This window comes from Nelusetta ayraudi, unplaced genomic scaffold (genome assembly GCF_046127955.1).
Source record: "Nelusetta ayraudi isolate G7.1 ecotype Tasmania unplaced genomic scaffold, CSIRO-AGI_Nayr_v1 ptg000092l, whole genome shotgun sequence".
Taxonomy (NCBI): Eukaryota; Metazoa; Chordata; class Actinopteri; order Tetraodontiformes; family Monacanthidae; genus Nelusetta; species Nelusetta ayraudi.
In genome coordinates this window covers 5,441,340-5,462,120 of record NW_027466142.1, presented here as the reverse complement: position 1 = coordinate 5,462,120, position 20,781 = coordinate 5,441,340, and the positions used below count along the sequence as shown (strand labels likewise).

Here is a 20,781-nt window from a genome sequence, read left to right as displayed (position 1 = left end):
GCCTCTCTGAGGTGTATGGGAGAGGCATTCCTCCTGCTCGCTATGTTAATTCACAGCCGCGGGCGCCTCGTACCAGCCGTCCTTCCTTTGATCATCCTTCCTCTGCATTCAGGTGAACCTGTGGCCCCTCAGCGCCTTTATTTATTGGACGATCCCTCACGTGTTGGCGGAAAAAAAAAAGAAAAGAAAACTAGATGATAAAGTTGACATTTTACGGGCAGGCGACGCTTTTCGCACCTCGAGGAAGGTGGGCTCATCCTCCTCCCCCAACCCCCACCCCCCGACAAATTTGCGCTTTTTAACGTGCCAGCGGAGGAGTCGGCTGGTTGGAGGGCTGCCAGGGCCGCTACAAAGCAGCCAAAGCGGCAGATCATTATGATCTGACGCTGTCAGCGAAGCAAAGTGCCGACTGGATCCTTTTCTATTTACTCGTAATTATCACTTCTATCACTTAACAAATCCCCTCAATCCTGTCATCCTGCGGTGTTTGAGCGCGCCGAGCATCAGCGGCAGCAGCGGCGGCAGCCGCAGCAGCAGCAGCCGCAGCAGCAGCAGCAGTGTGTTTCTTCAGACGTCCTCTCTCCTCCTCCTCCTCCTCCTCCTCCTCCTCTTCTTCTTCTTCTTCTCCTTCTTCCTCACTGGTAAGAATTATTGTCCGCCAGCCAGCTAATGTCCAGAAAGGTCACCCGCTGTTATGATTGAAGTGAGGTGGGCGCAGTGGGGCGGGGTGGGGGGTGGTGGTGGTGGGGTGGGCGGGGGGCGCTTTGACACCGACCGCACAAAGTGGAGTTTATAGGTGGTCGGTCAGCTTGTCAGTCAGGCTGGGTGGTGCTGCTGGTGGTGTTTTTTTTATTTTTTTATTTATTTTTTAATCATTTCATCTTGGCCGGGGGGCTCTCCCGAGACCCCCTCGCAACGTTTAGCAGTCTGCGGCTCGGGACCCCGGGGCTCGTCTAAGCCCTGCCCGGATCGGCGCTGCCATTATTAGCTCTGCTCTCCAGAGCGCCGCTCATCTCTCCCCCGAGAGGCAGCGGCGGCTGAGAAATGAAGCGCGCCGGCTGGGCGCGGTGGCGGCGGCGGCGGCAGCGGCGAGGCCAATAGCCCGACATGGAACAGTAATTACTCCATTGATATTCCTCGCACAATAACGCTGTCATCTCTCATTTGCATAGCGCCCACCCCCCACCCCACCCCCCACCCCACCCACCACCTCCGCCCCTACCACCTCCGCCCCGACCGCCCCCGCCGCCCGCCGCGGCAGACGGATGTGGGCCATCTCGGCCCGGGACTTGTGACCCATGTTGTATTTTCCATGCTGGTCGAACGACGAGGAAAAAAAACAAAAAAAAAAATTTATTTTGAACTTTTCCCCCCAAGATCGCAGCTGGATTTGCGGCGTCGGAAGGAAAACGACAAAATGGAGGGAAGGAGGAGGCTGTGTGTGTGTGTGTGTGTGTGTGTGTGTGTGTGTGTTGCGTCAGGGTTGCAACTCGTGTGCGGCGGCGGCGGCAGCGGCAGCGGTGGTGGTGGTGGGCGGGGGGGGTCGGCGGGTGTCACAGGCCCCTGTCTCAGCCCTCGGTTAATGGCCATTGGTCATAGGCTGTCTCCCCTTTATTTCTTTTGCTCCCCTGCTCGATCCTTCCAGGTCTCCCGCTGGAGCGGCGCCCTCAGGCAGCGCATCATTTATTGCTGTCATGGAGTCACGGGGGTGGGTGGTGAGGGGGAGGAGTTGGTGGAGGGGGGCGGGGGGGGATGACGGGGGTGGTGAGAAGAAGAAGAAGGAGAAGAAGAAGAAGAAGCGCCGCAGAGAGGAGCCGGCGGAGGGCGGGCGGCGCGGAAGGCTGTCAAATCTCAGCCGTTGAATATTTAATGGAGCCCGGAGTGTTTATTTAGTTAGCCTGTCGATTTTTACTGCTCTGTCAATAGCGGCTCCCGTGTAGCCTGCTGATGATCTTTAGTGTCTCTCTCTCTCCCCCTCTCTCTCTCCTCCCCCCCCACCCGCCCCAGGAGAGGCCCAGGCACTAAATGCAATTATGGATTTTTCCCTGCACCGCAATGTGTTTGATATTTTTACTGATCTAATTTGCAATCTGGTAGTTTATTGTTTGGCATTTTAGTGGCGCTCAAGTGGCGAGGCAAATTTGATTTCCCCTCATAATTCTTTATAACTTCATTAATGCCGTTAGCACGCTGGCACCCATCTTAAACAAAGCTCGGGAAAAGGAAGCCGCCGCGCGGATGAATGCGTCTCTCCTGTTTTTTTTACGCTCTCTCTCCCTCCGATTCCGCTTCTAATTAAGAATCATCATCCCGGTGCCGTTGCCGCCTGTGAGAAATATGAAATCGCAATCGCGCCGCGATCTCCCGCGACTCTGATGTGTCGCCGGGCCCGAGAACCCCGGGCGGGGATCGGAGCCGCCGACCGTCTCTCGCCGCGTTGAGCCGCTTTGGGAGATGAATGCGGGGCATTAGCCAAGCGGCGGCGCGTGATTGTGCTGCGGAGTGGTATCCGCAGAGCCACAGGATTTCCACCCCTGTGACGGATGCGTTAGTTAGAGGGGCGGCATTAGCCGTAATGCTGTTAGCATGTAGCCGCGTGAGTGATGTGCTAGTTAGATGCCCGGCAGTAGGGCTAATGGTGTTAGCGTGTTGAGCCTTTCGGAAGGGATGCAATCGGTTAAGGCGATGATGGATGAGTGTCGCGCCGCCGAGTCCTGCAAAGCCCCCACCCCACCCCACCCCCCCTCGCTGTCAGCCTCTTAAGTGGAATTGCGCAATTAGCGCCAAAAAGAAATCATAGCCCGCTAAATCGTAGCGCCGAACACCCGTCCGATGCACGTTGCCTGCGTTCGCTTGTCGCTACTGAAGGCAAGTCTTTATTTTCAGAAGCTTGTGGCTGATAAAAAAAAAAATTACACAAGAGGGCAAAGCAGTTTGCGGCGCAGCTCTTTTCCTCCGAATGAGTGAACGATGTCATTCCGGGTCAAAAGCAGTGGAATTGAGCGGATCACAGTTCAACTGCAGGAACTGGGAACAATTCCACACTTTAGCGAGTTTTCAAAACAAACAAAGGAAATATCGAGGACACTGGCTCTGCAACAAAACCTGTTCTCCCCCCCCCGCCCTCCCACACACACACACACACACACACACACACACACACACACAGAGGCTCAGGGCCTCGTTCCCGGGCTGCCCAGGCTGCAGCGCCTGAGAACAATCCACAAATGAAATTACTGTGCGCGTGCAATATCACATCCATCCTGCCTCCATCCAATAGTGACTTGACATCTTCAGAAGAAATCTGTTTAGGAATTGTTTTTGAATATTGCGTTACAGTGTTGTTATTTCGGTTGCCCATGGCGACCGTTTGCTGAAGGGTCTTTTTCAGTCAAACTGCAAATGACGGGCAATTTTTTTTTTTTAAGCCAAATGATGCGTAAAAACGGCTGCTGGGTTTCGTACAATTAGGAAGCGGGGACGGTCGACGGTGTTAAACTGACATTTGAAGGGTCGACACTCTAGTGGAGATTTTTTTATCAGGTCACAAAATAAATTTGACAATTTATTTATTTATTTTACATGTTTAGTTTTCGACAAACAATTTATTTAATCCTAATGGGAAATAGTAAATCCCTTAAATCCCTCCTGTTTTTTTTTTTAGTTTCTGTAGTTTCTTTAATTCTTTTCAGGAACTTATGGCTGCATAACCCTCTGGGCAGTTCCATTCAAAACGTTCTGCGCTAATCTCGCCGATTGTTCCGGCAAGCTTCTCTTCTCACCGAGTGGAAGCCTTTCCGACAGCCGGTATCCCCTCTCTAATTGCGTGCTGTCATCGACTGGAGCCCAGCTCCAGCCCTTCTCCCTCCACATCGCTCATGGTGTCGGCAGAGCGTGGGGCCGTATCTTAATGATAAAGGCCGAGGCGGAGACGTTTTGCAACCAAAATTCATCGCCCTTATCAGCCGGGGGAGAGACGAGAGGGCTGAGTAGGAGTTCTCTCGCCGGAGCGGGGAGATGTCATTTCCCTGTAATAGTCTCTGATTCATTCCTCCACCTTTGACTAAATAATGAGGGATGACAATTAGAGCGGGCCCCGCGAGCGGGAATCAAAGGGGCCGGGATTCTGCCCTCTTGGCAGGGACGAGTCAGGCGCAGTGCGCTCCGTCGCAAACTGGATCCAGATGTTGGGAGTCTGTGCCTGCCATGTGCTGCCACACAGTGGTCCAGTCTCCTGGCAGCCCGGCCCGCCGGACCCAGTGGCCCTGCTAGCAAACAGCAGGGGCGTCTCCCGGTGCAGCGGCTGCGCTCTTAATTCACGGCCCTTTCAGCCGAGGATAAACGCCCTGTTTTATAAACGGCGGTGCGTAAGACTGCTCTGTTCACTTCACCCAGTGAGCCCAGGAGGATTCGCACGTTCTCACATCGTTTCTGCTGCTTAGATTTGCTTGGATCATTTCCGGATTCATGAAATAAGTGATTACTGACCCAATGCTGCCCCACAGTGAAAGACTATTGCGTAAATATGCATTTTGAGTGAACTGTTCCTTATTATGTCTGAATTTAGTTCATTCTGTCTTTTCTTTGGGAATACCACCACGACCAACATCATGTGACACTCTAATGAAGGCTGAAGAATACGCCGAAACATGTCAGGTAAATAAAAACCTTAAAAATCTATGTCTGAGATAAAAAGAACCCACGGGAAATGTTCCTTTTTTATTATTATTATTATTATAACTTCTTAATCCAGCCACACCTGAAACGTGGACAGCGACTCTCGCCTTGCCAGTATTCCTCCCACGCCAGTAGTTTCTTTTGTAATCTCTCTTGGAACAGCTGATTAGCAACAACATTGTGTAAGGACAGAGTTCTCCACGATCAATCATCTCCATGCCCAAATTCCACACTCAGCCTAACCAACAGAGGCATCGAGTACTAGCCAATTAGAGGCGGCGTAAGGTGGGCCGTGCCCTCGCCATCCTATGACAGAAAACCAGAGCACTTGGCTTGCAGACGCCACTGAGCGATGCGCATCAGAGGGGGGGTTGAGAAGTGGGTGTGCGCCATGCTGACGGAGCAATAAGCGGGCGTAGCCTGTGTACCCGCGTGTACCCTGCGCTACACCACTGCCTGAGATCCCCCCTCCCTCCCCCGCCCCCATCAAAATTCCAAATAAAAGAATTCCAGCTCGTCACGGCCGCAGAGCCAGGGGCAGCGGTGCTCTGCCTCTCCGCACGCTGTGATTTATCTGCCCGTCTGTTTGTGCCTCCGTCCTTTGTCTCCTCGCGCCCTTTACTTTGTGTCTCCTTGTGCACAGGAGGAAGAGGGGGGGGGGGGGCGAGGTGGGAGGGAAGCCGGCAGAGGCTTAAGCATAAAAAGAAAAAAAAACGTATTGACGCGAGTGGGGCTTGTAGCAGGTGTAACACATTCAACCCCCCACGTGTGAATTTGATCGCGCTTTGACCCCAGATTTACTCATGTATTTATTTTTCCCCGGCCATTTCCCAGAGTGGAAGTACAGTGCCGATCGCCACCACTTGATGTTGCCGGAGGTGGCTGAGTGGAGGCGGGGGGGGGTTGGCCGGTGTCACTCAGCGTCGGTCCCCAATCGATGCCCCCATCCCCCATGCCCCCGCCCCCTGGGGGCGTAGCGCAGGAAACAAACAACAACAACAAAAAAAAAAAGACGGGGGGGGGGGGGGGGTTGGTGGCGGCGGACCTCTATTGATATGTTTAACAAATTAGCCGCCATGATGTGCAGGTGTGATTGTCAGCGCGGCGCCGGGGTCAGCCCGTCATATGGTGGCTAACAGACACGATATTGCTGTGTGTCCTGATCTCTCCATTCCCTCACAATGGCATTAGGGGTACCCCGGGGAAATAAAGAGTCCCACTCCCCTATCCCCAGTGCTCTTCAAATTAACTCCCCAGAAGGTTAAGCTCCCCGATTCATAATTATTCAAGCTACCGGCCCCACTTCACATCCCTCGCTCTCTCCCTGCCACTTCCCCTGAGTGGCACTTGGCTTTTTGGGTGGGAAAAGCCCCCCGGAATTAGATTAGCTAAGCCTGACCTGCGAGCGCGCAGCCAGATGACGGGAGCAGGATTGGACTTGATCTCTGCCTGTCTAGCTGTCTCTCTATTCAATCTAGCTGTCTGTCTCTCGTATGGCACATTATTGCTGGCGAGCGTCCCTATGGATGAGACATTTCCAGCCGCGGCGAACTCCGCAATTGCATGCACGGCTCTCCGAGGAGCGGCCAGTGTCAGGAGCGCATCTCACTCGCGTGGACGTGATTTGAATGATGGCGGGCGCGATTGGCCTTCAGTTTCTCCCTTCGCGGGGCCCAGTGGAAGTCTCAGCGCTGGCCTGCTCATTAAATAAGTGCCAAGCTTAAATGGAACATATTGGCTGTTGAAGGGAAGACGGAGTAGGAGTCGGCACCTCGGTGCCGCAAACACCACTTTCAAGTTTCCTCCTATCGAGACTATTTTTTTTTTTTTTTTTTGATGTTTTCACCAAATCTGCCACCAATCATTTTTTTAATTGTGGCTTTTGTTGGGTTTTTTGATGTTTCTCTGATTTCAACAAATGGCTTCTGACTGTTGAATGAAAGCTTCCACTTCAATACATGTTGTGAGTAGGGCTGTCGGAAGTTCTCTCAAACTGCTTTTAATGGCACTATTTTTTTTGATTAATTTTTTCCAGCGCGATTAACGTCTGGTGCCGCGAAGATCGAACGGTGCCCGCTTCCTTTCTGCGCCCTTGCTAACCAAAGGCGTCCACGGCAAACTCGAAGCGGAGGCTTGCGCCGTGCGGCGATCGTTCCGGCGTCCGGTCTATTTCGTGCGCAAGCCGCAAGCGAGTCGCTCAGAGAAACACGAGAGAATCCGTGTTTTCAAAATAAAATACCGCGATTGACAAACGCGATCATGGCTTGAGAATACTTTAGCTAGCTTTGAGGTTGTTTTTTTGTTTGTTTCTTAGAGTTTCTGGACAGTATAAGTATGTAATCGTTTTGGAACGTTCCAATGAAAGTAAAAATAGAATATTTCCAAAAAGGAATTATTATTGTCATCTCCAATTTTTTCCTAGAGTATAAGAAACATATAGAGCAGGGTGGGCATTATGCGATTAATCGCGATTAAAGATTTTAATCGACTGACAGCCTTAGTTGTGACCCACTTGGAAATAGCCTCTTGAAATCCAACAGTCCATTATTCATCATCATTCATCCACCCATTCATCATTCATTCGTTAGTGCGACAGCAGGGTTACACTCTGGGCACACAACAGCAACTTCAGAAATGGGGAAAAAAAAAAAAAAACTTTTGTGCATCTGCTCATGGGCAAGAAAGGAGGAGAAAGCAAACACGTGCCCGTCATCCCCAAGCAGATGCACGTCTTCCCCTGCAGATGCACATCCCAGCCCGCGAGAGAGGGAGGAAAGCCTGTCTGAAAACACAAAGAAGTAGTTCGGGTGACATTAGTTGTCAGCGTTTTCAATCAGCGCGGGGATTCCTTTGAGGAGCCGCGTGACTCTGAAGTCAATTGGCCTCCTCCAGAGGGCCGAGATAATGTAATGAGGGAGCGCTCCAGACCAAGAGCCCGGGCTCCCTCTCCCCTACAATCACATAATTAATCTCCTGATTCTACCACTCACCCGTGTCATGACAGATATGTTTGTGTTTGGTGCATAATGGTGAAGCCCTCCACGTTTCCCGCGCGCCTCCGTTCGGAGGAATCGGCTCGGAAGCCCGTTCCTCTGCGGCCTTCGGAGGCTTTCCAACGAAACGACGCTCCCTTTGGGCCCCATTAGGAGACAAAGAGAAACACACACGCACTTCCCAAGCAGGTACCCTAATAATACGTCGGCAATTTAGATAATGACTGGGAGTGAGATAAACTGAAGTGTGTTTTACAGGTAATTGGATCTGGAGTCTGTTGGCTACCTAAGCATGTGTGGGGTAGCGCAGTTTACTTGGAAGGGCCACTTGGAGATGGTCGCTCAGCGATGCGTACTGTGAACGTTTTCTGTTTTTTGTTTTTTTTGGTTTTGTTTTTTTTTTCAAAAGCATTTGGAGCCGTAATGGCCGGTTTGAAATACGTTCCATGGATCATGAGCGCCCAGAAGGCAAATCAGAACCGGTTCTGGAGGCGCGGCCCAGGACGAGTCCGACTTTACATCATTTCTCTCCTCAGATTCCACCGGCAGCGGCGAGCACGTCCACTTAGTCAGAGGATGACAAATACAACACCCGGGGCTGTCAGACAGAACAGGTGGAGAGAATCTCTCCCTCTCTCTCTCTCTCTCCCTCTCTCTCGCTCTCTCTCGCTCTCTCGCTCTCTCTCGCTCTCTCGCTTTCTCCCTCCAAGGTGAAGGCGAGAAAAGTTGGAGCCATAATGAGAGTTGTCAAGCCCGCTAGGTGAGGCGGGCGGGGGCAAAACGCAAGGGTGCCTTTGGGGGCCTTGGTGGGCCGGATCTCTTTGGCCTATAAAGAGATTACCTTGGCAGTGTAAGGAGCAGGTCCACCCTGAGGGTTTAGGGCGAGAGAGGCCAAGTAGGCCATTACCAAAGCTGCAGAGGAGCCTCACAAGCTTCATTAATAATCTGATGATGAATCGCTTTAATTGGGCCTTTATAGCCGTTGCCTGATCCCAAATCCCACCTTCTCAACCCCGTTCTTCGCAGACGAGCGCTTTGTTTTTTGTTTTGTTTTTTTATTTCGCACCATAACAATTTGTTATTGATGATGTTTTCGAGCGGCTGCATTATTGATCAGTCAGGGAAACGTGGCGGGAGCCGTGGCCGAGGTGGTGGCGTCTGGGCTCTCCCGACGCCCAATTTTTGTCCACACGCTTCGGAGCGGCGTCTAGTTTAAGACGACTCTCAGGGTCAGATTTCTCCCACTCTTAATTAGATCAGGGATGGGCTAATTAAATCAAATTCATTATCCTCAGCTCAAGAAATCAAGAGGCTCTATTGGAAATAAGGTTAGGCTCCCCCTCATCCATCATGCCCTAACTAACCAATTTACGGGGCAGCCTTTTGCATGAGGCATTATTACCTTGTCATAAACACTTTCCTTTAAAATCCTCGAATCAAGCCGCGATATGCCAAGCTTTTATCGCATTAGTCTGCGCTCTTGTGTCAGCCTCTTTCCGCCCAAGATGAAGTAGGCTCCCAATAATTATATTAGCCACAAAAGGCGGAGACGGTGCAAATGACTGCTATTTAAAGCCGGCTGATAATTCTGCATAATTAAGACATAGTACAGTTCCTCGAGCGGAGGAGGGATCGAGGGCTTTTTCCGAGGTGAAAAAAACAAAGAAAAACACCGCAGCCATTTGTGTATTCGGGCAAAAGTGTTGCGAATCATTTCCTAATGGTGAAGAATTCCTCCCCGCACTTCAGCTCGGGTCCCTCCGCATCCATTAGCAGGACTAAAACTAGCGCTGCAATTGTTCTGATCTTTAAAGAATAACAACAACTACAACAACAACAACAAGACGCGAGCCAATCAGCGTGCCTCGGTGTTACAAAAAATAAAATAAAAGTTCCCCTTTAATAAAGTGTCATGGCGCAGCATCCCGGCTGCGTTATTTTTCATCCCCGATCGGCGCCGATTTAGCATTTTGCGAATAGCCGTGGCAGAGAGTGCTGGCGCTTTGAATTTATAACGGTCCACCGTAGGGCCACAAGCCCCCTCTAAAGTGCCCGTCTGTGGCCCGAGCCATATTCTGCAACACATGAGGCCTGTCCTCCGCTCTGTGTTGAAAAGTGAATTAGTGAGCTCCATTCTAAAGCCGGTGATAGCGACGGGCCGAGAGCGGTGATTTGTTGCCGGCGTATATTACCGCCCACAGTCAGGGAGCGTGCGCGCTCACATGCATGTGCGTGCGTATATGTGTGTGTGTGTGTCTGAGGGATAGGATAGGGAGGGCCTTATCACTCAGTGTTTACTCACAGTAAATTGAGTTGAAATAATAGTCTTTCTCTGAGGCCAAACAATGGAGCAGGCTGCAGGCCGAGGGCCCGGCCTGGTGCGCAGGAGCCGGCCCTGCGCCGCCCCAGAATGAAAGGCTGAGCCCGAGGGCCAATGGGGGGGTGCGGCGAGGAGGGGGAGGGGGGAGTCAACCAGCCAGCCAGCCAGCCAGCCAGCCAGCCAGCCGCTTGCGCTTTTTTTTGGGTTGTTGTTTTGTGCCCTTCGCGGCGCAGACGCCCCTCTGACAGACACCTGGGTGGGACAACAGGGAGCGAGATGAGCGTGGAGCTGGTGGGCGGGCGCGATGTTTAGGAGCCGTGGGGGTGGTGGAGGTGGGGGGGGGCAGTCGGGGCAGAGTGACGAGGGCCTCGGGGCCTCTGTCATTAGGGGTCGGAGGCGGTGGGGAGGAGGACTACTGGCCCCGGGGCTCGCTGGCTGCAGGAGCGGCGGCGTCCTGGTGGGACCTGCCGCAACCTTTGCTTCTCCCCTGGCGGAGGCTGGTGACTGGTGGGACCCCCCACCCCCCACCCCACCCCCTCGCCGCCGCCAACACACACACAACAACCCCCCTTTCCTCAGCTCCAACAACACGCTCTCATAACCTTTGCTTACATGTGAGCTCCAGGACTCTGCAAAGTGTGTGTGTGTGTGTGTGTGTGTGTGTGTGTGTGTGTGTGTGTTCTAGAGAGCGCACGCAGGCCCTCATATGCCATTGTTTCTGCGTGTGTGTGTGTGTGTGTGTGGGTTTCAGCTGCAGCTCTTCCCCTTCCTTCATTCATCATTCTGCAACATAAAGTGCCGCGGCGGCATTATAGAAACAGCTGCTTTGCTCAGACGGCCGCGGAGAATGGGGCGGCGGCCCGCCGCACAAAAGACGCCCAGAGAGGGTGTAAAATTGCCCGTGAATGCAAAAAAAAAAAAACCCTCTCTGCCCTCGCCGAGAGGGCCGACCGCGGGTGTCACGGCGACCGGGGGGGGGCATTGTCATCGCGTCGGGGTAAAGACGAATCAGCGCCCCACGATTGGCGGGTGGGGGTGGTGGGGTGGAGGCGGGGGCACCTGTTGTCCGCGGCGGCTAAATGTGCATAACTACAGCTGCAGTCACGCCCCCCGCAGCCCCCCAACCCCCCCCCCGGGGTGGTTCATAGCAGGCCTCGCGCGTGTCTGGTACGACTGGTCCCAGTGCACCTTGACTGGTGTGTGTTGGGAGGAAACCAAGCCGTCCCTGCTCGTCAGGGCTTATAACCATGTAACTACACCCCTACCCCACCCCACCCACTTTTTTTTGCTGCAGTACCTCGAGCGACCACCGGGAGAAATCGGCTAGCCGCCATATTGCCAGTCCGGTATCCATTTCTTGGGGTGGGGTATGATGCAAATACAGTGTGGTGGGGGGGGGGGGGGGGGGGCAGCAGTGAGGTGGAGGGTTGGTTGGGTGGAGACCCGACGTGCTGCACCACGCTTCTCCGTCCCGCGCCGAGGCCCCTCGGGGCTTCACGTGTTGCGGGGGGGAATTTCGTCGAACCTGTTCTCCTCCGGGTGAAGAGACGAGATCTCACACTGTGAGAGGTGATCCGCAGCGCTCGGCGGAGGCGGAGGGGGTTGCATGTACGCGACACCAGACGGGGTGGAAAGGGAAAGAGGGGAGAGGGCATCAGACGGCTCCCCACCCACCCACCCACCACCACCACCACCCCGAGGCTTGAACGCATGTCCGAATACTTCTGAGACAAGAACGAAACACTTTTACCGTCATTTCAGCTGCGAGGATGGAGAGCTTTGACAGAAGACTCGCACAACTGTCACACAAGTCTGGACAACTCCGTTATTGTTTTGTTATTTTTTTTTTTTCTTTTCCCCTTTGGCACAGTTTGACAAAATTAGCACAGCAACAGACAGAGAACGCTGTTGCGGGAATTTTTTTTATTTTTTTTTTTAGACGCTGGGTTTTGATTTTGCCCCCCCCAAAAAAAACACATCTGGAAGAAGAAACTCACTTCAGAATCACGTCTTCTGACCAGTGTGAATATCACATCTTTACGTAGGATTAGAAATAGCTGTAATTTAACCGGTTTATTACTTGTGTTTACTGCGTAGTTTCCTTACATTTTTCATCAAAGTGTTAATTTTATAGATCTATCCTAGATAGATAGATAGATAGATAGACAGACAGATAGATAGACAGATAGACAGATAGATAGATAGATAGATAGATAGATAGATAGATAGATAGATAGATAGATAGATAGACAGACAGATAGATAGATAGACACTGTGAACCTCTTGTCTTCCCTCCACCTCAAGATTGCTGGAATTTGTAGGTGGTCTGAATAATGTAGCCGATGCTCTTTAGTGAAACAGCAGGTTTTTAGTTTGCTGTGTGGTGTGTGTGTGTGTGTGTGTGTGTGTGTGAGCGCGCGCTCCCCTCTGTCTGTTTGACACATTCCAATGCCGCACCGCTCTCCGCGGCTCCTAACTACCAGCCGGTCCCCATGGTAACAGCCATACATCCATGCCAGCTCCTCCAACACTCAGAGACATATTTGTTTGGCTAGTGTAGCTACGTTCCCCCCCGACAAAAAAACACAGCTTTTTAGCATAACACCTGCTAATCTCGGGATTTAGCCCTTTGAAGGGGACGGCTGATCAGAAATTCAAACATATTATTTGAATGCTAATCTGAATGTTAATCCCCGGACCCCAGGTCTTAGAGCATCCTGTCTTTTTTTTTGGAGGAGCCCTGTTGATCTTTCATTTGCTTTTGCTATTCTCATTTTCTCCCGCAACCCCTCCTCCACCCCCCCTCCCCCCTCCACATCACCACCGCCACCATCAACAAGAAGTAATATACCTCTGCAGTCTGCTCTCTATAGGATGCTAGAAGCACAACGGAACCCTGCAGATGCTTTATCATTATTCATTATTTTATAGACGTTGCGGTAATTGTGGATGTTTGCCGTCCCCGTCGACTTGTCAGATTCCCAGATAGTCTCACTCCCCGACAGCCCAACTGATTGTAATTATACTATTTTTTTTTTTGCAATTGCTAGCTTTTGTTTATTACCTTTACAAAAAAAAAAGGGGGGGGAAATCCAACACGAATGCCGCTATTGTCCAGACTTCCGGATACGTCCCTTGTTTGTTTTCCCTGTGAATTGTGCGGCCGCTTTTCCTCGATGCTATCGCCGTGGCAGTGCATCTTCTGGGCTGGACTGTTATCGTTTGAAGGAGATGAGTGGGTGGCTGATGTGGGTCTTCTTTAAATTGTGTTTTAATTCAGACAAATAAATGATAAAGAGGGGGGAGATGATGACAGAGGGGCCGTACCAAAACATATACTTCCTTAGAAAAATGTCTGCTGCTTATTGACTTATATGGAAAGCGAGCCTGATGTACATCAGCCTGTAATTCCTGGCTATATATCACCGCAGTGCTTCCACTGATATGTGACTCTGGTGCGCTGACTCGGGGGCGGGGCGGGGGAGGGGTTGAGATGCGGGGACGGAGGATCGCAAACACTCAAATCCGGCTCTCGTGAACAACATCTGATTCCCGGTTGCCTCGCATTCGCCTTCTCCCCCAAACTAATTTCGGGCTTAGACTGAATCTCTCTTAAATAAACAGAGGCCTCTTCATCCAACAGGCCTCCGTCACAATGATCTCCAGATCATCTGTGGCCATTAAAACCTGGGCAAACACTTTACTCCGCACCAATATAGTGAAGACTGGCAGAGAAGAAGAGGCTGGGGGGGGTGGGGGGGGGGATTTTTTTTTTTTTCCAGCCTTTCCCAGATTGTCTCTCTGTCTCCTTTGCTACCTATTAATCCCGTATCTCTCAGTCCTGGTAAACTCCTCAAGATGGACATTGCTTGGTTGAGGGTGGAAAGGGGTCAAGCTCCGCTGGCCTCTGCACAGAGCTGTGGAATTTTTCATTAGTGCACAGCTGGGTCACAAGTGGCTCCAAAGCCGTCTTAATATTGTGTAGGCCCACAGATTAGGAGCGCAGAAAAGAAGCCAAGGCGCGATGCTCTCCACCAGACCCTGTCTTTGCATATTTGCAGGACTTGCGCTTTAGAGCACCTCATATTACTGTTTGTTTTATTTCTAAGACCCAGAACCTCAGGGTCAATAGTAATTATGAAGCCCTCCAATCCAAATGTTGTTTTTTAACCATACCGCTGCTGATTCCGAGAGATGAGTCCATTTATTTTCTCACTGCGGAGAAAGTAACGCATCTCAGAGTGAACTGATGCGTCTGTTTTTTTTTTGTTTGTTTTTTTTCTTCTAATGGGGATGTGAGAACATTTTGATCTCTGCAAATTAGAGGCACCATGATCAGATCATTATTTTACCTGTCTCGAAAGCAAAAAAACCCCAACACTTCCCCCTTTATTATTATTTATGTTTCCTTTGTCATTTCTAATAGAATCAAAGGCACTTTTAATTCCCATGCGTTTAGCCCGAAACAATTCCAAGCCATTTGGATTTGTAAACTTGAAAACTGATCCTTTTTTTGTTTTTGTTTTTGGTGTTTAAAAATATAATTATAAGTGAAAACAACGAGGCCAACAGTGGGTGACAGAACGCACATCCGCAATAAATTCAAAACAAGAGATACAGCTCAAATTGAGCCAACACCCCATAAACAACACGCACACTCACATAAAAACAGAGGAGAAAAAAAACCCCAGTGTGTCTGTGGGCAGTTACATTCAGCCACAGCCCTGTGCCATGTGAGAGCCATTACACTTATTGTAGCCATCACTCTGGCCGCTGCTGCAGCTCCCTCACAGGCAGCGATCACTCGCAGCGGCTCGTCAAGCTGCGCAAGCCCCTAATGGTTCATCTCAGAAAGAGCCGACAAGCAGGAATCTACTGATGGGACGTGGTTTTTTTTTTTTTGCCGTTGTTTTTAGGTAAAATAAAAAAAAAAAACGACTTCAATGGGTTCAGATATTTTACACTTGCCGTAAACGGAGCGGTGGATGGATTTTTGCCGCGGTGGGGCCGCGGCGTTATAAACATGTCACGTCTCCAGCTGTGACGGCCGTCACGAACGGCGGTGACGAAAGACAGAGCGCCGCGGTTCAGAGTGGCTCTGTGCTTCAGGTATTTTTCAGGGAGCCTTAGAAACAGAGGAGGGGAAAACAAAGCAGAGCCAATCCGTCCGGCTGCTCCCTTCAGGGGCGCCGCAGTCGATTGATTCACACTTTTGTTTCAGCAGAGGTTCCAAAAGTACTCACCTCTGGTAGTTCAGTAAAAGTAAAAGTAACATAGTACTGGTTCTGAAATGTACTTGAGTAATAAGTGAAAATGAATGTATTTTTTTCTGCATTTAACGAAACAACGCGTTTGTTGTTAGATACACTTTCAATAACAATCAGCTGTTGTTTTCTACATGTTCATTTTTCTCTGTACTGAAAACATACCAGAGCCGAGATACTCTCATATAATCTCCCATTATAATATGATCCACTTTTATGTTGAACTGAAATGTTGAACAGCATCGTTCAAATAGCTCCAGTCCAAGCAACAACTACTATTGTATTAATAAGTGAATCCCTTTCAACAGAACGTGCGTCTTTGAAACACTGTTAAACACGAGAGTAACGAGCGTGTTTCTCCAAGGTAGTATAGATATTTCTGTACAAAGCAAAACGTTGTCCGAACGAGTACAGATCCCTGAAAAATACACTAAAGTACGGTACCAAAGTATTTGTGCTTCATTACTTCCCAACTCTGAGTTTCAGTATCTCGGTTGGCCTTCCTGACTCAACGCTAGCGTTCACCCGGGTTGGAGGACCAGGAAGGAACTCGAGCACACCCCCTTCAGGCTGCTTTTCTTTATGCGATCTGGTCGGGGACTGAACCCGAGAGCCGCTAGCGGAAAAAAAACAAACCAAAAAATTCAAAAACTAAACAACCAAAAAAATGCATCCCTTCATCACCACTTCCTCTGTGACGCTGCCGCTGCTGCCGCTGCTGCCTTGTTTGCCCTGAGCTCTAGAAAACTGAGCCTAGATGCGATGTCGCACTCATTTTACATACTCGGCAACACCAGCTGTCCAAACAGCGTCGTGTGTGCCTGCCCGCTCACTCTTGTATTTAGATGTGTACTTAGCCTCCTCCGCCGCCCAGCACACTGTCCTTTTCACTCCGCTCAGCTTTGTTCTACCTGTGTGGTGGCGGAGGATTATTTCCGCACTGTTTTCCCAGTGACTCATTAGCCGCCGCGCACGGACGGACTCGCGGACTTTTGGCTCGGACGCTCATCCGGTGCGTTTCCAGTGCCTCATACAGTCATATAAAAGGCCCAGCAGACTGACTGATCTATTGGTTGATTGATTGATTGATTGTTCTTTTTATTTAAGTGTCAAACACCATGATTGGTGCCCAGCCCTCATGGGCTTATTGGACACTGCTCTGGTGTCAATATCAAATAAAATTCCCACAATTACATCCCTGATAGCCAACAAAACTAAACGTAACAAAACCTATAAAAACAGAGACACATACAAATAAAAATTGTTGTGATGTTGATGTGATAATGGATACAAAGTACTTTTCCGCCAACACAAGCCATTTTCTATGGGTTTTGCCAGAGAAAAACATAATTTTCATGCAACCAGCACAGAATCTCACCTTCATATTTTCAAAATATGTCAGTTTTTTGTTTTTTTAACTGAATTGATTCAAAATCTATTCACAATATAAATGACAGTTGAAAACAACAAAATGACATTCATCTTCCACCGCCTGGAGATAAAAAAAAAAAAAATTCACACAAAATTCAATGTTCCGGTGTCCCTTTAAATCGATCCGCTTCTACTGCCAGAGGTAACATACTGGTTCTCAATCCGGCAACTGAGAGAAAGTGCGAGGCTCTGAATGATACACGTGCTTCTTTTCGTGCACTATATGGAGAGATCTCCAGTTCCTGGATCCGGAGCGTATCTGGAGTCATCTGCAAAAAGAAAAAAAAAAAACCCAGCTCAGACTCCGGAATGAGATCATTTGAATAACGACTCAGGGGTTTGGATTTCTTTGTGCAGCTGTGCAGCGCCGGGTCGGACGCAGATACGGCCGGGGACTCGTCTGAGGAGCATTCCAGACCACGGCAGCTCAGGCTGCCATAGGAATAAAGCGGCCGTATTTATTTTTGGGGTGGGACAGTGGTTCCTGGATACCCTAACCCAACCCAACCCAACCCAACCCCTCCCCACCCCCACCAGAACCATGTCCACTGCCTCTTTACACCTTCACTACGTTTCTCCTCAGCGGCGACTGTAATAAGTGTGCACCCCCTCCGAAGGGGGGGCCTGCCAGGTGCGCACGCGCAGCGTCGGACGCGCTGCGCCGCGCCCCTCCCCCCGCCCCCCGCCCCCCGACCGCCATTATCTTTTGCTGTGCCAAGTGCAATCAGCTCCTCTCATTCCTCCCCAGCGAGCCGGCGGAACAAGGAACGCGCGGAACCTCGTCGGGCCGAGGCCGGCGTGATGAAGAAGAAGGCACCTTTGGGCCATTAGTGGTGTACACATCCTCCCGTTAATGTGTTTTACTTTTACCTGCTGGGAGTTTAATTAAAAAACAAAGAGCCTCAATTTAAAGGCCATTATTATGCTAATGTGGTAAGCACGGGATGGTGATTAAGCAGCTTTTAGAGCTGACTGGAAGCCGGCCCTTGGGAGTGGAAAGGACGGCACTTTTTTTTTTTTTTTTTTTCATCCGGCTTCATTACTCTCCATGAATCGACGCTCCGAAGAGGAAAAAAATACGCTGAGACCACTAAACAAGGTCAGCAGCTACGGAGCTCTTTTATGAAGGCTAGTTGCTCCTCGCCGATGAATCGAGGGGGGGGACGCGCTCCCGCCGCTGGTGCTCGGCCCGTGCACGCCGACATTTTGCGAAAGTAAAACTGCCTTCAGAAGTCCCCTTTTATCGCTGCGCCATCTGCGAGCAATCAAACGCGCGCACGTCGGCGAAAACTGGGGTTACTATTTTTAAACCAGTGTGTGGCCGCCGGTGAAAGACAACAGGGCACCGCACAGAGCAAAGTAATTTTCACGATGCAGAAGTTGGAAAAACTATTGCCGTCAACATCTGGGCATCAAATGTTTTTTTCTCTTTTCTTTTCTTTTCTTTTCTTTTCTTTCTTCTCTCTCTCTCTCTCTCTCTCTCTCTCTTTAGTGAAACCAATTTTCACATACTCAGGTGTGTCTCAAAGCAAACCACTTAACAGCCCTCAGAGCTGCAGCATCTTTCTCATGCAGACACGTTTGTTGTCTCTTCAGGAAAAAAAAAAAAAAAAAAAAGTCAAGGCAAAGACGCCCCTGAACATTTTGGGTTGTGAGAACTTCTAACACGGCGATTGCTTTTTCTTTTTCTTTTTTCTTTTCTCTTTTACAAGGCCACAGCTTCGGCTTTTGCAGCGTGCGGTCGATTAGTGTGACTCGGCTGTAACGAGTATAAATCAGCCTGAGCAAACCAAACCGCCCAATGAAGCCTTCTCGCCGAGCTGACAGTGTATCTGTGCACAGATAGGTTCAATGGATTACTAAGGAGATCAGGAAGCATAATACTATTGGCAATTGGTATTATTATTATTATTATTGGTTATTGTTGTATTTTGTTCGTCATTTCACAAGAACAGCAAACAAAGACCCCAAATAAATCATGTTGGTTTTTTCTTTAAGGAGGTATTGCGTAGGATTATTTCTGTAATGTCATATTTTTAAAAAAAATAAATCTTTTTTTGCACTGATTTGGAGACGGGCTGGCTATGCTAAGATGATAACAACCTCCTCCGCCTCGCTCGCTGACGGAGGAGTGGTTCCAATCTTCTCCTTCAGGTCTTGGCGGAAAAACAAATAACCGCAATTCGTGGAAAGTTTTCGCTTTTAAGTCCTCGCCTTGTTTTCACACTTAGTTTCACCAAACTGCTTAGCTGACCAGCTGCCGGCTGAAACGGTAACAATTTCGTTGTCTGATCCTCGCCAGGAATCCCAAGAAAGAGTGAAATATTCCGATGTAGTGAAACAGACAAAGAGGCGAAATCGGGAAATTTCGAGGCGGCTCGTTGGAGGCGGTTGCCAGTTCCCTCGTCTCACCTGCCTCCGAGGCCGGTGGCTGGCGTGGCCGCTGGTCTCCCGCTCCGACGCGAGCGCCCATCTTCAAAGTAATAGCTTACAGCTGCCTCCTGGATGATCCTCACCCCCCCCCTCCTCCCAACCCTCTGTCTTTGAAGAGATGCGGTGACATAATGGCCCAGAATGCTCTCTGGCTAAATCGCTGTGGCATCTTTCCGAGTGTTGCTGGATACCGAGAGCAGGGGGGGGTGGGGGCGGGAGGCAGGTGAGGCTGCACGTGTTTGCCAAACGTGGCACGATTCGCTCGCTGAGTGCCCCCCCCCCCCTCCCCCAACCCCCTTCTCACCCCTTCCTCTCATTCTTCTGGGCTCCTTCTTTTTCATCCCGCCCGCTCCCTTCCTGATGCTTATCGCCGCGGCAGAAGCATTAAACGTAATGTCTGTGGAAGGGGGAAATCATTGGCAACATGTGGCGAGAGCTTAAGACGTTGTCACACTCTAAGTTGCCCGTAATCTGTTCAAAGGGGAGCGTGCATAGTTCTCCAAAGTGCCGAGGAAGAAGAAGAAGAGAAAAGGGGGCGCGGGGGGGGGTGTTGGGAAGCGAGGGAGGAAGCAGAAGTGGCGAGCGGAGGAGTCTCTGAGCTGCACTTGGCCGAGGCCCTCGTCAGACAGAATAACTGTCGTCGCTCCCAGTCGGCTTTTGTCTTCTTCCTAATGCTTTTTTTTTTTTCCCCCGCCACGAGTTTCCCATCTGCTGGCGGCGGCGCTACGCTACGGCGTCGGGGCCTCGACGGTGTGATAATCTGTCACGTGAGTGAGGAGGAAGGGCAGGGGAGGGCTGCTGATAAGGCCAGGGAGGGAGAGTGGACGAGGGATTACAGGTATGTGAACACAGGATTAAAACGCGGCGACGTGATGATTCCAGCGGGACGCAGCTATGTGCTGAGACAGGCTTTTTTTTCTTCTTCCTCCTCCTCCTCCTCCTCCTCCTCCTCCTCCTCTTCCACCTTCATTTATGAGTCCAGTCGTGGGGAGGCCCGGGTAAATATTGACCGGCCTCCGTCCTCCGTTAGATGCAGCCATTGATCCGCACAAGAGGGTCTTGTTGCATGATCTGCGCGTTCAGGTGCGGGTGCGGGAGGGTGGTGGGCTGGGTGGGTCGTGCTGGTGGTCCTCCTTCTTTAAACCCGGCTCAGCGGCTGCTCGGCGGGACTCCCTCCCTCGGCGACACCGGGAGTCGCGTTACACAAGGCGGCCCCAGTCGCCCCCAAAGTGGATTTCCGAAAGGAAAACAAGCCGGAGCGTCGGGGCAGGTCGGGTCAAGTCGGGTCGGGACGGGCCGGGCCGGGCCGCTCGCACCTTGATGCGCTCGGCATCCCCAGCAGAACCTCGGCAGGACCGAAAAAAAAATCTAAAAATCTGCCATTTACATCTCCTGCTCCGTCTCCCCACCTCAAACCACTAATCAGGTAATGTCGGGGAGGTTGAATGGCGACCGCCCCCCCACCACCTCCACCACCCCACCCCCCCACCCCCCCGGTCAACCTCCACTGCTCACACAGTGGTGTTGTTTTAAAGAGCATTCTTCAGCAGCTGAACTTGGAAAGGTATTAAAGTGGGATTAGGCTCCTCCACAATCCGCCGCTTGTGTCATTCAGGGAGTTTGTGTTCTCCTCCACCCCCCCACCCCCACCCTCCCGCCTCCG

General features: G+C 50.8%; 1 protein-coding gene across 4 annotated transcripts in view; it reads left to right on the top strand.

Moving 5' to 3' along the window:
* The window catches only part of LOC142902263 (LIM homeobox transcription factor 1-beta), a 55,886-nt gene that overhangs the window by 21,057 nt on the left and 14,048 nt on the right, over positions 1-20,781 (top strand). For 3 of the 4 annotated variants that reach the window (XM_076047180.1, XM_076047178.1, XM_076047179.1), the window contains exon 4: positions 4,630-4,656. The exons of the other annotated variant lie outside the window; for it this stretch is intronic. In XM_076047180.1, coding sequence (XP_075903295.1) covers positions 4,630-4,656 — 27 coding nt within the window. The remainder of the gene's footprint in view (positions 1-4,629; positions 4,657-20,781) is intronic. 4 annotated transcript variants of the gene reach the window in all.